Source organism: Wasmannia auropunctata, unplaced genomic scaffold (genome assembly GCF_000956235.1).
Source record: "Wasmannia auropunctata unplaced genomic scaffold, wasmannia.A_1.0 LD334208.1, whole genome shotgun sequence".
NCBI classification, from domain to species: Eukaryota; Metazoa; Arthropoda; class Insecta; order Hymenoptera; family Formicidae; genus Wasmannia; species Wasmannia auropunctata.
The window spans coordinates 69,866-82,090 of record NW_012028682.1 but is presented as its reverse complement, the minus strand read 5'-3'; the positions used below and the strand labels follow the sequence as shown (position 1 = coordinate 82,090).

Here is a 12,225-nt window from a genome sequence, read left to right as displayed (position 1 = left end):
CGCGCTGCGCCGCCGTCTGCCGCCCACGAACGACGACCCACGTCAGCGTCGTCAGCGCGGGTCAGCGGCGCCGCTCGACGGCCTCGATGCTGGCGGCTGGACCTCGTCGTTTCTCACACCGTTCTCACGACTTTCACGAGCTCGTGACCGCGCAGTGACGTCGTCGATCCTCCCTGCGTTGACTCTTCCTCTCGGACTCGTCGGCCGTCGGGGATCCGTGATCCACAGCTGTGAATGCTGTGATCGTGGATGATTGCCGATTATACCGGCACTTGACGCTCTTTCGCACTAGCAGTTTCGAAACGACCCCGCTTGACCGTGCTTGGCAGTTGGTAATTGGCACTATTGGCAGTGGCGTCGGCAATAGTTTCGGCACGATCGAGGGCATCGAGGCTGAGTTTCTCAGTGCACGACTGCACGCTCTCACGCGTTGCTTAGGTTAGAGTACGGATTTGATATAACGGTATCGTCTCCAAGAATTCTATTCGATGGTGATTCTGCGCATCGCGCGGCAAAATTTTACGTTCACCGCGGTTCAGCGTTTATTAATTCCTTCTCATTATTGAAATTCATCTTTGTGGCTTTACCACAAGCTGTCATCACTAATTGATTCACGTGCATGTTCTCTGCATCTCTCATTCGCTCAACGCTCTCTTAAAATAATATGTATGTATCTATAGGTATTTGTAACGGAATAAAAATGACACGAACAAGATTTTATTTTTCTGGAAATACTTGATAAGTACGTATATATAATAGGATTCTCCTGGAGGTTTTTCCTGAAAATAATGACAGATTGTTTAATCTTTACCACGTCCTCCGATATAGCACTCGCGGCCGCAAAAATCAGTAAAAAGATATACCTATACGTCGTTATTCCTTTTACAATTTTTTTCTTTTGATATCCGTTATTTTTACTAATATTATTACATCACATATGTTTTTACCATGTATATTTCAGCTACTCGCTGCGTGTCAAGAAGAGAGATTCACAAAATATTCATATTATTATTGCATCTATTTTTGAATAAAGAGAAGATATAATCACGACTTGGTTATCACTAGTCTTAGTACAAACATGGACAAAGTATTGTGCCCGATATGTGCCAAGGAATACGCTTCCTCTGTCATCGAGTCTCATGCCAGCAAGTGCTTATTCTTGAATGAACCTACGAAAGATGAAAGCACAATGTTACTTAAAGAATCCAGTCCCATGAATAAGAGAAGCAAACTGAAGCCAGCAAGTGTGACAAAAATTAATCAAGCGCCCGTTAAGAGAAAGAGTTCTTTGGATCAGTTTCCTTCCCAAAGTTTCAGGGACGAAGAAGATGTTAAAAATGACGTGCTCTCTCCACAGAAAAGTGTAATTTTTTATTATAAAATTGTAATTATATAATAGTATATAGTATAATACATTAATATATTATATAAATGACACACAATGCTCAACTATTTTATAACATGTGTCAATTTTTCTTGCGCTGTAGTTTTTCCTTTATAAGATATTCCTATATATATATATACATATAAATAATATACATATATATTGTTACAGACATCAGAAAAGGAATGTAAGAAGATGCGCGGAAACAAACATGTACCGCTCGCAGAACAAATGAGACCTACATCGCTATTAAACTTTGTAGGCCAGAGACATATCCTTGGACCTCGTACTATGCTTTCTGAACTCCTGCAAAAAGGCGAAATACCTAACATGATTCTCTGGGGTCCGCCTGGATGTGGCAAGGTAGGTACTATTATTCTTGGAATTTTCTATGCGAATTAAATATTTGAATATGTTTAACGTATGCATTGATTTCTTTCTCTTTTTGCAGACATCTTTGGCTAATGTCATCGCGCACATGTGCAAGAATGACACGAGTCATAAGCTACGATATGTTAAGCTCTCCGCTGCAATGGCCGGTGTCCAGGAAGTGAAGGAAGTCATCGGTATCGCCAGTAATCATGCCAAGTATGCGCAGCGTACGATAGTGTTCATGGACGAGATACATAGGTTCAACAAAATGCAGCAGGATGTGTTTCTACCGCATGTCGAATCAGGAACTATTACTCTGATCGGGGCGACCACGGAAAATCCTTCGTTCAGTTTAAACTCCGCATTGCTAAGTCGATGCAGAGTGATTGTTTTACAAAAATTATCTATCGCGAATTTACTATCGATTTTGAAGCGTGCGGTAATTTCGCTGGGAGGTATAATACATGCATTGGATAAAAGTGAAAACACTTTGCAAGAAATCAGCGAAGCCGAAGGAAATACACTAGAGAAAGTCAAAGTCGTCGAGATGGAACCGTCCTGCAATACGAAATTCATTATAGACGAACCGACGATAGAATGGTTGGCTGGGACTTGCGATGGTGATGCTCGAATAGCGCTGGGAGGACTAGAAATGGCAGTACGATGTAAAGCACCGAATGAGGAGAAATTGCTCAACATTGGTCCAGTTATAATAACGCTCAATGATATCAAGGAAAGCCTGAAGAAAACGCACATGTTATACGACAAGAAGGGTGATCAACATTACGATATGATTTCTGCGTTGCACAAGTCTGTTAGAGCCAGCGACGAAAATGCTTCGCTTTATTGGTTGACGAGAATGATCGCTGGCGGCGAGGATCCGGTTTATATCGCGCGAAGATTAGTGAGGATGGCTAGCGAAGATATCGGTTTAGCTGACCCGAAAGCTCTTGGTTAGCATTTATTTATAATTTCAAGCTCTCACACGCTCCCACACAAAATTATATAATTCTAATTACTAAAGAAAATAATATTACGATATAATTAGAATTACATATATCGTTTTTACATATAATAGATTTGCAGAAATGTATTAATATTTATGATAACATGATTGTGATTAAGCTTCACTAGAGCTGACAAATATATTTAATATACATTAAACAAATCTTATCTGCAGGAATAGCGGTACACACAATGCATGGCTGCAAAATGATTGGAATGCCGGAGTGTGATGTTCTTTTGGCACAATGTACAATATATTTAGCGAAAGCACCAAAATCCAGACTAATGGAAGATGCACTTAGAGCTGCGCAAAGAATGGTAGCAGAGCATAAGGGCCCGCAGCCAGGAGTGCCCCTGCACTTGAGGAACGCCCCCACAAGACTCATGAAAGATTTGGGTAAACATTTTATCTTCCATAGTCCTCAATTTGCTCTTACTGTTAGTAAATCGACTTATTATTTCAGGATATGGTAAGGGATACAATATGATGCACAAAGATGAATCTGGATTAGGCTATCTACCAGAGGGATTGGAAAATTTAGATTTCTTTGAAGATGATGACGACGATACCTAGAAATGTGCTGTGGTAGCTTTAATTTAAATATATTTTGTCATGATATTTCATTTTTTTTATAACAAAAGGATATATTTTTACAAATTTTATATTGAATTCTAGCTCTCTCTCTCTCTCTCTCTCTCTCTCTCGCGCGCGCGCGCGCGCGCTCATACACACTCAGGGATTAAAATTTTAAGCATAAACAGAGATATAAGCTACATGTATATATATATATATATATATACTGTAATATCTACATATGCATATATGTGTAAAATTTTTATAATTTATATGCAAGATGTATATAATACTGTAAAAGTATTGAAACATATTTTTAATCATTGCTCGCGAGATTTTAATCCGATTTTAATTCAGTTGAATAAAAATAGCTTATAAATTTAAAAGCTTAGCGATAATTTTTTCGTTTTTTTTTTTTTGTGTATAACAAATTTGACTCGTCTTCAGTTTCCTTATGAATGAGTACATTTTTTCCAAATGATCGTTTTATTATTAGCGGGCATGTCTACGATTTCTATTAATTTAATATCATTCTCTTCAGCTAACTTTTTCAAGTCTGTTACATCTCGTAAACCCCAACTTGGATCCTGCGATTTCAAGGACTCGTTGAAACTTATATTACTCTGCGGAGTGATCTGGCCATTAAAAGCGAACGGTCCATAGGTGATTAGTAGCCCATTTGGCTTCAGTAATTGACCCGCATTGTTAAATAAACCGATGGTGCACTGGTATGGCGAAATATGCATCATATTCGCATTATACATATATTCGAAACTGTTTGGCTTAAAAATACCGTTACCCCACAGCCGGAAGTCCGTGGTAATATCAATTCTCACGGGGCTTTTTATATTAGAATATTCATTCGCGTACGCGGCAATACTATCCAGAAGTCGCGGCTCGTATTCCGAGGGATAAAACGTGACATGTGGGAAATGCGGCGCGAAATGTGCCACGTGTTGTCCCGAACCGGAGGATATTTCCAGGAAGGTCTGATTTGTGCCGCGTTGGATGTATCGTTTTAAAACCAATAATATTGGTTCCTTATTACGGTCCGCCGCAGGATAAACGAGCTTTTTGGCAGCCATAGTGTGTGACCTTGAAGAAATTTCAGTTTCACTTCCTACAGAAAGTTTGTAGTGCATGCATTATTACATAATTAATATTACATTTATTGCTGTTATACTGCAAAGTGACGTGTGCATAGGTAAAATTTAAATTAAAACATGTATATTTTGTATATGCGATATGTGACTATATACCATACACGCGCATACACACATACATTTTACTTACTTCCCTCTATTATTTCATTTTTAAGAAAAACTTATTGACTTATGCCACGTACTTTGAAATTAAACAGCTCAAGAGTAAGATATAAGTCGCGATTCGCGTCAATTTTATATGTGCATCTCACCTGTGATTAACAGCGTAATGAATAATATTCATTTCTGTGTTATATGTTATTCACATAACATTTATAGCACACCCTGAAAAATGTAAATATTTTCTTTATACTATTACACGTATATAAAATTGTATATTTTCGTATTTTATTAGGAAATAGCCTATAGTAAATCTTAATTATTGAATCTTTTGATTGAAAAACAATGTCTAACTGCTTAGAAAAAACGGTTAAAATTATTAACATTTGGATAAACTTAAAATATTATGGAGAATGAAAAAGAAAAACACATTGTTGACGAACAATAAAAGTAATGTTAATTTAGTGGGTATTTATATATGCATTTATATACACGCACATATTTATTGGATAGATACAATAATTTATAATACAACTATAGTGTATATATTTACTTTGATATATAATTTTCACTTTTGCAACTTGTCAAAATACATTTACACTTGATTGCTAAACCGTCCGTTTCTGAATCGACAATGAAATAGTGTTCTGAAAATTGAAAGTGTTATGTAAACGAAAGTCAAATCAAAAATTAAAATATTTTAACGGGTCTTTGATATATGTACAGAAACGCAGTTCCTATAGAATTCCGAGATAGCGGATCCCTATAATACATATAAGAGATACTTTTCAAGTCAATTATATAACAAATTGCTGTCCATTTACAATAATTGTATAGGTATAACAGTTTCTATAATTTGACATTTCACAATAAGTTGGATTCAACATTTCTTTTTATCCAAATTGTCTTTCGCTTTAGGTGTTGCTTTTTTCTTTTTCTCTTGGCTCTTTTTACTTTTCGCTAATTCCGGTAGATGTACGGAGTGTCCGGTTTTCTTTAAATGCTCAAACAATTTATTTTTGCTAGGAAACTCAGATGAGCAAGAGACACAGCGATGGGTGAAATCATCAATATTCATAATTGATTCTTTTTTATTTTTGCCCCTTATCTCTTGTTCCTCTCTTTTAGAACATTTCTTTGCTTTGTCGGCTTTCAATCTTTCGCTAACAACACTCGCTTCTTCCGTCACTCTGTTTTCTAATCCCTCTGCTTCTTGCAGTCCCTCTTCTTTGTGTGCCTCTTCCTTGCTTTGCAACTGTTTATTTATTTGTACTTTTTTCTGCTGTAACTTTTTGCGTTGTTTTTTCGACAGCCATACTTCCTCGTTAATGCTCTCCGTGTCGTCGTCGCTAGCAAGTTGAAGCATAGAATTAGGATTCTGAATATTACGTTTCTTTTTCTTCTTTTTCTTCTGACGACTCGACAATGCGACGTCTTCTTCTTGATCGGATATTAGTTCGTCCTCGGAAGTTATGCCATCGTCATCATCATTTTCAATTTTAGATGAAAATAAAATACTTCCGGCCGCCTCTGGTTCCGCGGCCAATGGGACATCTCCGTAGCTATCTATCTTCTTTCCTTTTTCGATTGTCGATTGAAGACATTCAGGATCGTTTTCTTCATCGTTCGACATCAGTTCGGCAAGAGAGACAGCCTCGTCATCATTCCGTTTCGAATCGCTATAATGAGGAAGGTTCAAGAAATCATCAGGCATCTGTGAATCTGTTGCTAACTTGGGTCCATTTAGCGAAACTGAGTCTTCTTCCGTACTACTCGAGTCACTTTCCCGAGAGCTACTGCGGAGGTCCTCGTCCTCGTCCGGTATGACGTGCTTGAGTGCGCTGACATTTTCCTTATGTTTCTTCGAGTTTTCGTGATTTGTAAAGGCCTTGTGCGTCTGGAAAATCTTATCGCAAGCGATGCAGTAAAACGCTTCTGGATTGCTGTTCCTCGTTGTTACTTTCCTGTCGTCTGTCCCGAACTCTGCCGTCAGATTCGCCTCAATGTTCTTCAGCTCTGCCTCCACGTTCGAAAACTTGGACCATTCAGATTCGGTTTGATCCCGCAATAGTTTCTGCCTCTCCAACAGATGTGCCTTCCTCCGCTCCTCTGCCTTGCGAAAGTTCTCGCGGGCGCGTTCGGCCAGCTTCGCTGCGTATACCTGTACTCGCTTGTCGCGTTTGCGGACAAAGGCGACCAAATTCCGCACCTGCTCGTTCCTCTCACGCCTCGCCTTGTCGCGCACTTTCTTGTTCTCCTTCTCGGCGAGTCTGAGAATGCGCCGATTCCGCATTTCACGTATATCATACGGATCCAGCCAGGCGTAGGATCTTTTGGTGCTATAACTCTGCCAGTAGGCATAGAAATCATGCACCACGTCCTCGTAAGGGCTTTGAGAATCACCAAAGCCGGGAACCACCTCCTCCTCGTCGGACTCGCCGTCTTTGGCAAACTCGGCGTCCTCTGCCGCCAATTGCTCGAAAACGTTTCTGTAGACGGTGTAGAAGCCTTTCTCGCCGTCCCCATAATCCTTGAAGCATGAAAGGGAAAAGTATGGGAAGAGATTGATGGAATCATCCTTGTAATCCTCTCCAATGCCACCCTTCAGGATAGCTTCTCGATGATTGTCATACCAAGCCCGCTCGTGGGGATCGCTTAGTATCTCCCACGCTTGTTGCACAAGCTGGAACTGTTCCTTAGCTTCATCTGGACTATCGAGATTCTTATCCGGATGCCATTTCAATGCTAGCTTCCTGTATGCCTTTTTTACGTCATCGTCAGAGGCATCTTTTGCGACTCCTAATACTTCGTAGTGACACTTCATTGTATTGTGTTGTATACGTATGATTACATACAATGGCCCAACACAATTTCCATACTTAAAACCACAAACCGTACGCTAAAAGAATTTAAATTATGAAATCAAACAGCTTTTCTATGTAATTTAACGTAAATTTAATTTAGTTAGAAATGATTTATGAGCTCATTTGCGTTTCATCGCGGTTCGCGAAATATATTCAGTAAAACTGAATTTTTATCAAAGTACAAAAGTGAACAATATTACACACACACGCGCACGCACGCACACATACACACATTATTATTACCAGAAAACCTCGTGTTGTGTTATAAATGCAAATATAAAACAAATCTATGTACATACTCTAATTCTTCTCAAATTCTTAGCAAATTTTCTCCATTCAGTATTGATCCAGTATTTTTAATTTTATCCATAAGCCATGTTATTTTAATAACCTATATTCTGTCTTCAAGTATAAATCTCATAAAATATTACGATTCAATTCGATAAAATTCGAATCGGGTAGAAAAATAATAGGCGCAATGATCTCGTAAATTATTTCGAAGCGAAATAAAGCGAAATTCTCGATTCTCTATTTTACCCTCTATTTTAAAGAAATTTGTATGTATAAAACACACGTGTCAATCGCGCAATCACGATTTTTAATTAGCCATTCCAATGACTCGCTCGATATATATGTATAAGAAAATATAGAAAGAACTGCAAAGAGGAGCTTACTCGACTTTAGAGCTTTATCGATCTTGCTGTTGATAAGGCTGCGCACAGTTGACGCGCAATCGATGTATTTTCGAAATTACAATTAAACCTAACCTGAAGACCGAAGTCACCGAAGCAGAGAGAAGAGAGAAGAGAAGCATGAGAGCGCGCGCCGCGCGGCGGCCATCCCGTCAGAACCTCTATATACATACATATCACTAGCGCCATTGTCGCCATTACATCCATTTTTGAAATGGATACTACATAACCACATCCATTTTCAAACATTGTCGATAAAATTATAACGTCAAAAATGGACGTAGTCGAGTCTGCTGTGCTACATCCATGACAAAGAGAAGCATAAATAAAATATGTGCGCGTGTCTGTGAGAGTGTAGTACATACCAGAAGGTCCATGCTTCATGTCGGCACCCCTTTGATCTCCTTTTCCGGATCACGTGAGCATCCACCATGTTAAATCCAGGACCGAATTGAGAAAAGTGCCTCACAAGTAATAAAACGGATAAGTAATAATATGGATTCGATACAATAAATCAATAAATTCAATGTGTGAATCGAATAAAACGTTTTATTAGTAACAATTATTCGTAGGAGTAATCATTAAAGAAAATTTCTGATGTAATTGCTTATAAATTGTCTGTACGTATGTATGTATGTACGTTCCTATCGTCTTGCATTTCATTGGATCCAACCCAAAACAAAAGTTGCGCGGCGATATCTGCGCGAAGACTCAGTTTTTCGCTGAGTGGACCTATTGGTTGTTTTGAGTGAGAGATACGCGTTGTTTGATCGTTGTATCTCTTACTCCTGCTCAGACACTCGAGCTGCACAGACTAAAAACCACACATCTATTTTCGATGTTATGATATCGACAGTCAGAAAATGGATGTAGTACCCATCTCGAAAATGAATGTAATGGCGCTAGTGTACGTACATACGAGAATTCTGGGAACGATTGTGTATCTTGAAACGAGGTGAAAATTATAAAAGTGAGGAAATTCGCTAGATATTGGCTAATGAGAATTGTTACTATTCTAGTGAATTTGCTCACTTTTGTAATTTTCATTTTCACCTTATTCCAATAAGATACACAATCAACCTCCTCTACCAGTCTCCTCTTCTTATTGTAGATTATAGCAGAGAGAGGCCATTATATAGGGTTTCTGTCTGACATAACCGACGATTTTAGGGACTTTCACGACAGAACAGCTGATCGTACTCTCGATCGCAGTGATCGCAACGCAAGTATCGCACTGTCCACGATATTGTCCTCGGTTCGGCAGTCTCGCGGCACGGCATTTTCGGCTGTTCTCTGAATCTCTGCTCCCAAGGCAGCGATGATCGCGAGAGTGCAGTGAGGATTAAGCGATTTTCGAACATTGTCAAGGTGCGACCGATCCCGGCCACTTGTCAGCGGTAATTATTCACCGCTGGTTTCGTGCCCGTCCAAAGGTATATCTTGTCAGCAACAACGACCCCAACAATAGCCTTGTGACATTTTGCCAACATGATGTAGCAGACGCCTCTAATCGTTCTTCAATTAGCTTTCCTTCGCGATCTTAATGATTTTGAATGAACCCGATTTCATGTAACTCATGTTCGTCAGCTCGTCACGCTTTTATAGATTCACCTTGCCGACTCGTGTGCCGTTCGTAGTGCACATACGTTTGACACGTAGTACGTAAGGGTTAGGGTTAGTCCGTCGTAATTTGTCATTTTACTGCGCTGTTATCTTCTCGCTCTTTTGATATCAATGATAACATTATACGATTGTATTGGATTGTATATTTCAATTTCTCAGAAGAGAGTAACGTATAGACTATAGAGTAATTCACTTTGCGAGAATCGTTATCTTTCGCGTTTTTTTCTAATTGACAGCTAAGAATCGTGTAACACTGACAGAGTGTTTGCTTTAAAACAATTGCTACGATATTTGATTTTATGTATTTAAAGGAAAAAGAGCCATCTCTTTTAAATTGTACATTTTATTTTTTGGTTTGTGACAGAGTATGCCTTGGTTAGTTTAAATTTAATCAATGAGAGAAACATTAATACCCTGAGCAAAGGCAATAAAAACAGATACAAAGACTTTGTTTAATGCATCGTGGTTATTTATGCATAATTTTTTTCAGATTGTCTGCAAAGATGACTGCAGGTACCAGTTTAGTGGTGCCCATAGTTCTGTGGGGACGCATAGCACCAACCCATTGTATTTCTTGCGTCTACTTATCTCGGGATCAAAAGACACTGGTAACAGGATGTTACGATGGACAAATATGTCTATGGCAAGTGGATCCGGAAACATTAAAGGTATATATATATATATATATATGTGCGCGCACGCGCGCGCGCACACACACACACACACCTTTAATTCTGTGCATGCGAGTGCACATGCACACACATTTATATATATGTGCACAGAATATACAATAACATTTTTTTATTTATTATTGATTTATATTACAATCTATTTATGATTTTCAATGCAGATGACTCCAAGATGTTTGCTGGTTGGACATACTGCTCCAATAATGTGTCTCAGTCGAGCCAGCGTTGTAATGGAGCAAAATTTCATTGTGAGCAGCAGCGAGAGTGGAGAGATGTGCACTTGGGATCTAGTCGATGGAAAGTGTCGCGAGGCGGTGAAGCTTAATAGTGTTCACACGCAAATGTTACCTTATGTTTCTGCGGGTGGAGAGGATGTCAGACTGTTTTGCTCTGGGTAGAAATTGCCATTATCCATACATATATCACGTGATAATATCACATTTGTCGAGAATACATGTATATATACATGTTTTTTTTTATCTCAGATACTATCCCGAGGTTTTGGTGATGGATCCATTCAGTTTGGAAGTGCTGTTCACTCTGAGCTCCCGTGTCAATCCGGATTGGATTAGCGCCTTGCACGTTTTGCGGCCGGCCAAACGGAAAGGTCGGTTCTACGTGCATACAAGTTAGTTACACTCCATCACACCTACGCTTTATACCATCAACAACTACCTTTTATCAATTTCATTGCCAACGGATACTGTATAAAGAGAAATCGTAATGCAGCTTGTGTAACAAATTTATTTTTACAGTTTAGCGCGAAAATTCGATTTGAATCTTGCATCTATTGCTATTCCAAAATTGTTTCCTTTCTATTCCCAATAGTTTTTTTATATAACAGTCGATGCTCAATATCTTTTGTGAATTTTTAATGAAAATTCATTAATACGTGAAACAGTATCTTTTGGTGTTTCATTATCTTGTATATTTATGTTTCTTTTTAAGCAAAGACCTTGTGGATACTAGCGGTAAAGTTTCTTTTTTTTATTAATTATGATTTTTGGATATGATTTGAATGAAATTAAATTGCAATAATATTTATCGTTTATAATAATTGTACTAGTCTTACTAGTACTTGACTTGAAGTCAACTAACGGTACTTGAGGCATTTGTACAAACGTTTCTTTTGTACTTTGAATTTTATAATCTGCTACTTTACTATTTTTTGTTCTTTTTAGGCAATTAACCTGAAGAAGCTTTATGCTTTGGATATAACAGGGATTGTCTTTTTCATAAATTTCGAGCTATTATTTTTTATTATTCATTATTCGGTTTTACGCGAGTAAAGTCATTTATACGTGTTATATCTAGTTTGATAGTAGCAGTTTTACATACCTTCTCTTTTTAAACTGACTACTTAATAACAATTACATTGTTGCAGCATGTTAATGAAACTGGACATATGTCAGCGTTATTGCGCTGGCAATCGAGGCTCTATCACTTCTTTTGTTAATTTTTTATTTTATCTAATCATAATTCACACATAATTCACTCTTTGCACATCATCACTTGAGCACAATGTAATCATTATTAATAATACTCGTTTCACTTTTCTTTCTTTTTATATTAACTTACTATTCATGAAACTATCCTGTTATTCATACATGAATGACTATACATATTTATGCACACATTGCATTTCATTACACCCTCGTAACATTTTCACCTGGTATACCATGTTTCTATTTCTATTCGTAAGTATATAAATATATATATAAAACTAAAAAATATATTACAATATATATATATATATATAT

General features: G+C 38.0%; 4 protein-coding genes across 18 annotated transcripts in view; 2 read left to right on the top strand and 2 right to left on the bottom strand.

Annotated features, from left to right (window-relative positions):
- Positions 1-342: 342 nt before the first annotated feature.
- On the top strand, positions 343-3,235 carry LOC105459157 (ATPase WRNIP1-like). The gene is made up of 4 exons (XM_011704938.1): positions 343-1,363; positions 1,556-1,747; positions 1,836-2,709; positions 2,937-3,235. The coding sequence occupies exons 1-4, from the start codon at positions 1,079-1,081 to the stop codon at positions 3,233-3,235; spliced, it is 1,650 nt and encodes a 549-aa protein (XP_011703240.1). The 5' UTR covers positions 343-1,078.
- A 506-nt stretch (positions 3,236-3,741) lies between these two features.
- LOC105459104 (UPF0585 protein C16orf13 homolog A) lies at positions 3,742-8,288 on the bottom strand. Of its 6 annotated transcripts, XM_011704827.1 has the most exons (4): positions 8,136-8,288; positions 5,151-5,244; positions 4,750-4,822; positions 3,742-4,430 (listed from the first exon to the last, which is right to left on the bottom strand). In XM_011704827.1, exons 3-4 carry the CDS (start codon positions 4,779-4,781, stop codon positions 3,788-3,790), a joined length of 675 nt encoding a protein of 224 aa, XP_011703129.1. In that variant the 5' UTR covers positions 4,782-4,822; positions 5,151-5,244; positions 8,136-8,288; the 3' UTR covers positions 3,742-3,787. The 6 variants fall into 6 exon arrangements, with proteins under 6 accessions (XP_011703129.1, XP_011703132.1, XP_011703126.1 ...); XM_011704830.1 differs by lacking the exon at positions 5,151-5,244 and having other exon boundaries at positions 3,742-4,455; XM_011704824.1 differs by lacking the exon at positions 5,151-5,244.
- Positions 5,081-8,084, bottom strand: LOC105459105 (dnaJ homolog subfamily C member 21). Of its 2 annotated transcripts, none has more exons than XM_011704832.1 (2): positions 7,999-8,084; positions 5,081-7,496 (listed from the first exon to the last, which is right to left on the bottom strand). In XM_011704832.1, the coding sequence occupies exon 2, from the start codon at positions 7,419-7,421 to the stop codon at positions 5,478-5,480; it is 1,944 nt and encodes a 647-aa protein (XP_011703134.1). In that variant the 5' UTR covers positions 7,422-7,496; positions 7,999-8,084; the 3' UTR covers positions 5,081-5,477. The 2 variants fall into 2 exon arrangements, with proteins under 2 accessions (XP_011703134.1, XP_011703133.1); XM_011704831.1 differs by lacking the exon at positions 7,999-8,084 and adding an exon at positions 7,761-7,857.
- Positions 8,289-8,875: 587 nt separating the features above from the next.
- LOC105459102 (WD repeat-containing protein 7) overlaps positions 8,876-12,225 on the top strand; it is a 19,003-nt gene continuing 15,653 nt past the window's right edge. For 5 of the 9 annotated variants that reach the window (XM_011704817.1, XM_011704820.1, XM_011704819.1 and 2 more), the window contains exons 1-4: positions 8,876-9,586; positions 10,267-10,444; positions 10,627-10,859; positions 10,951-11,093. In XM_011704817.1, coding sequence (XP_011703119.1) covers positions 10,280-10,444; positions 10,627-10,859; positions 10,951-11,093 — 541 coding nt within the window. In that variant the 5' untranslated portion in view covers positions 8,876-9,586; positions 10,267-10,279. The remainder of the gene's footprint in view (positions 9,587-10,266; positions 10,445-10,626; positions 10,860-10,950; positions 11,094-12,225) is intronic. The other 4 variants (XM_011704821.1, XM_011704823.1, XM_011704816.1 and 1 more) reach the window with 3 other exon arrangements.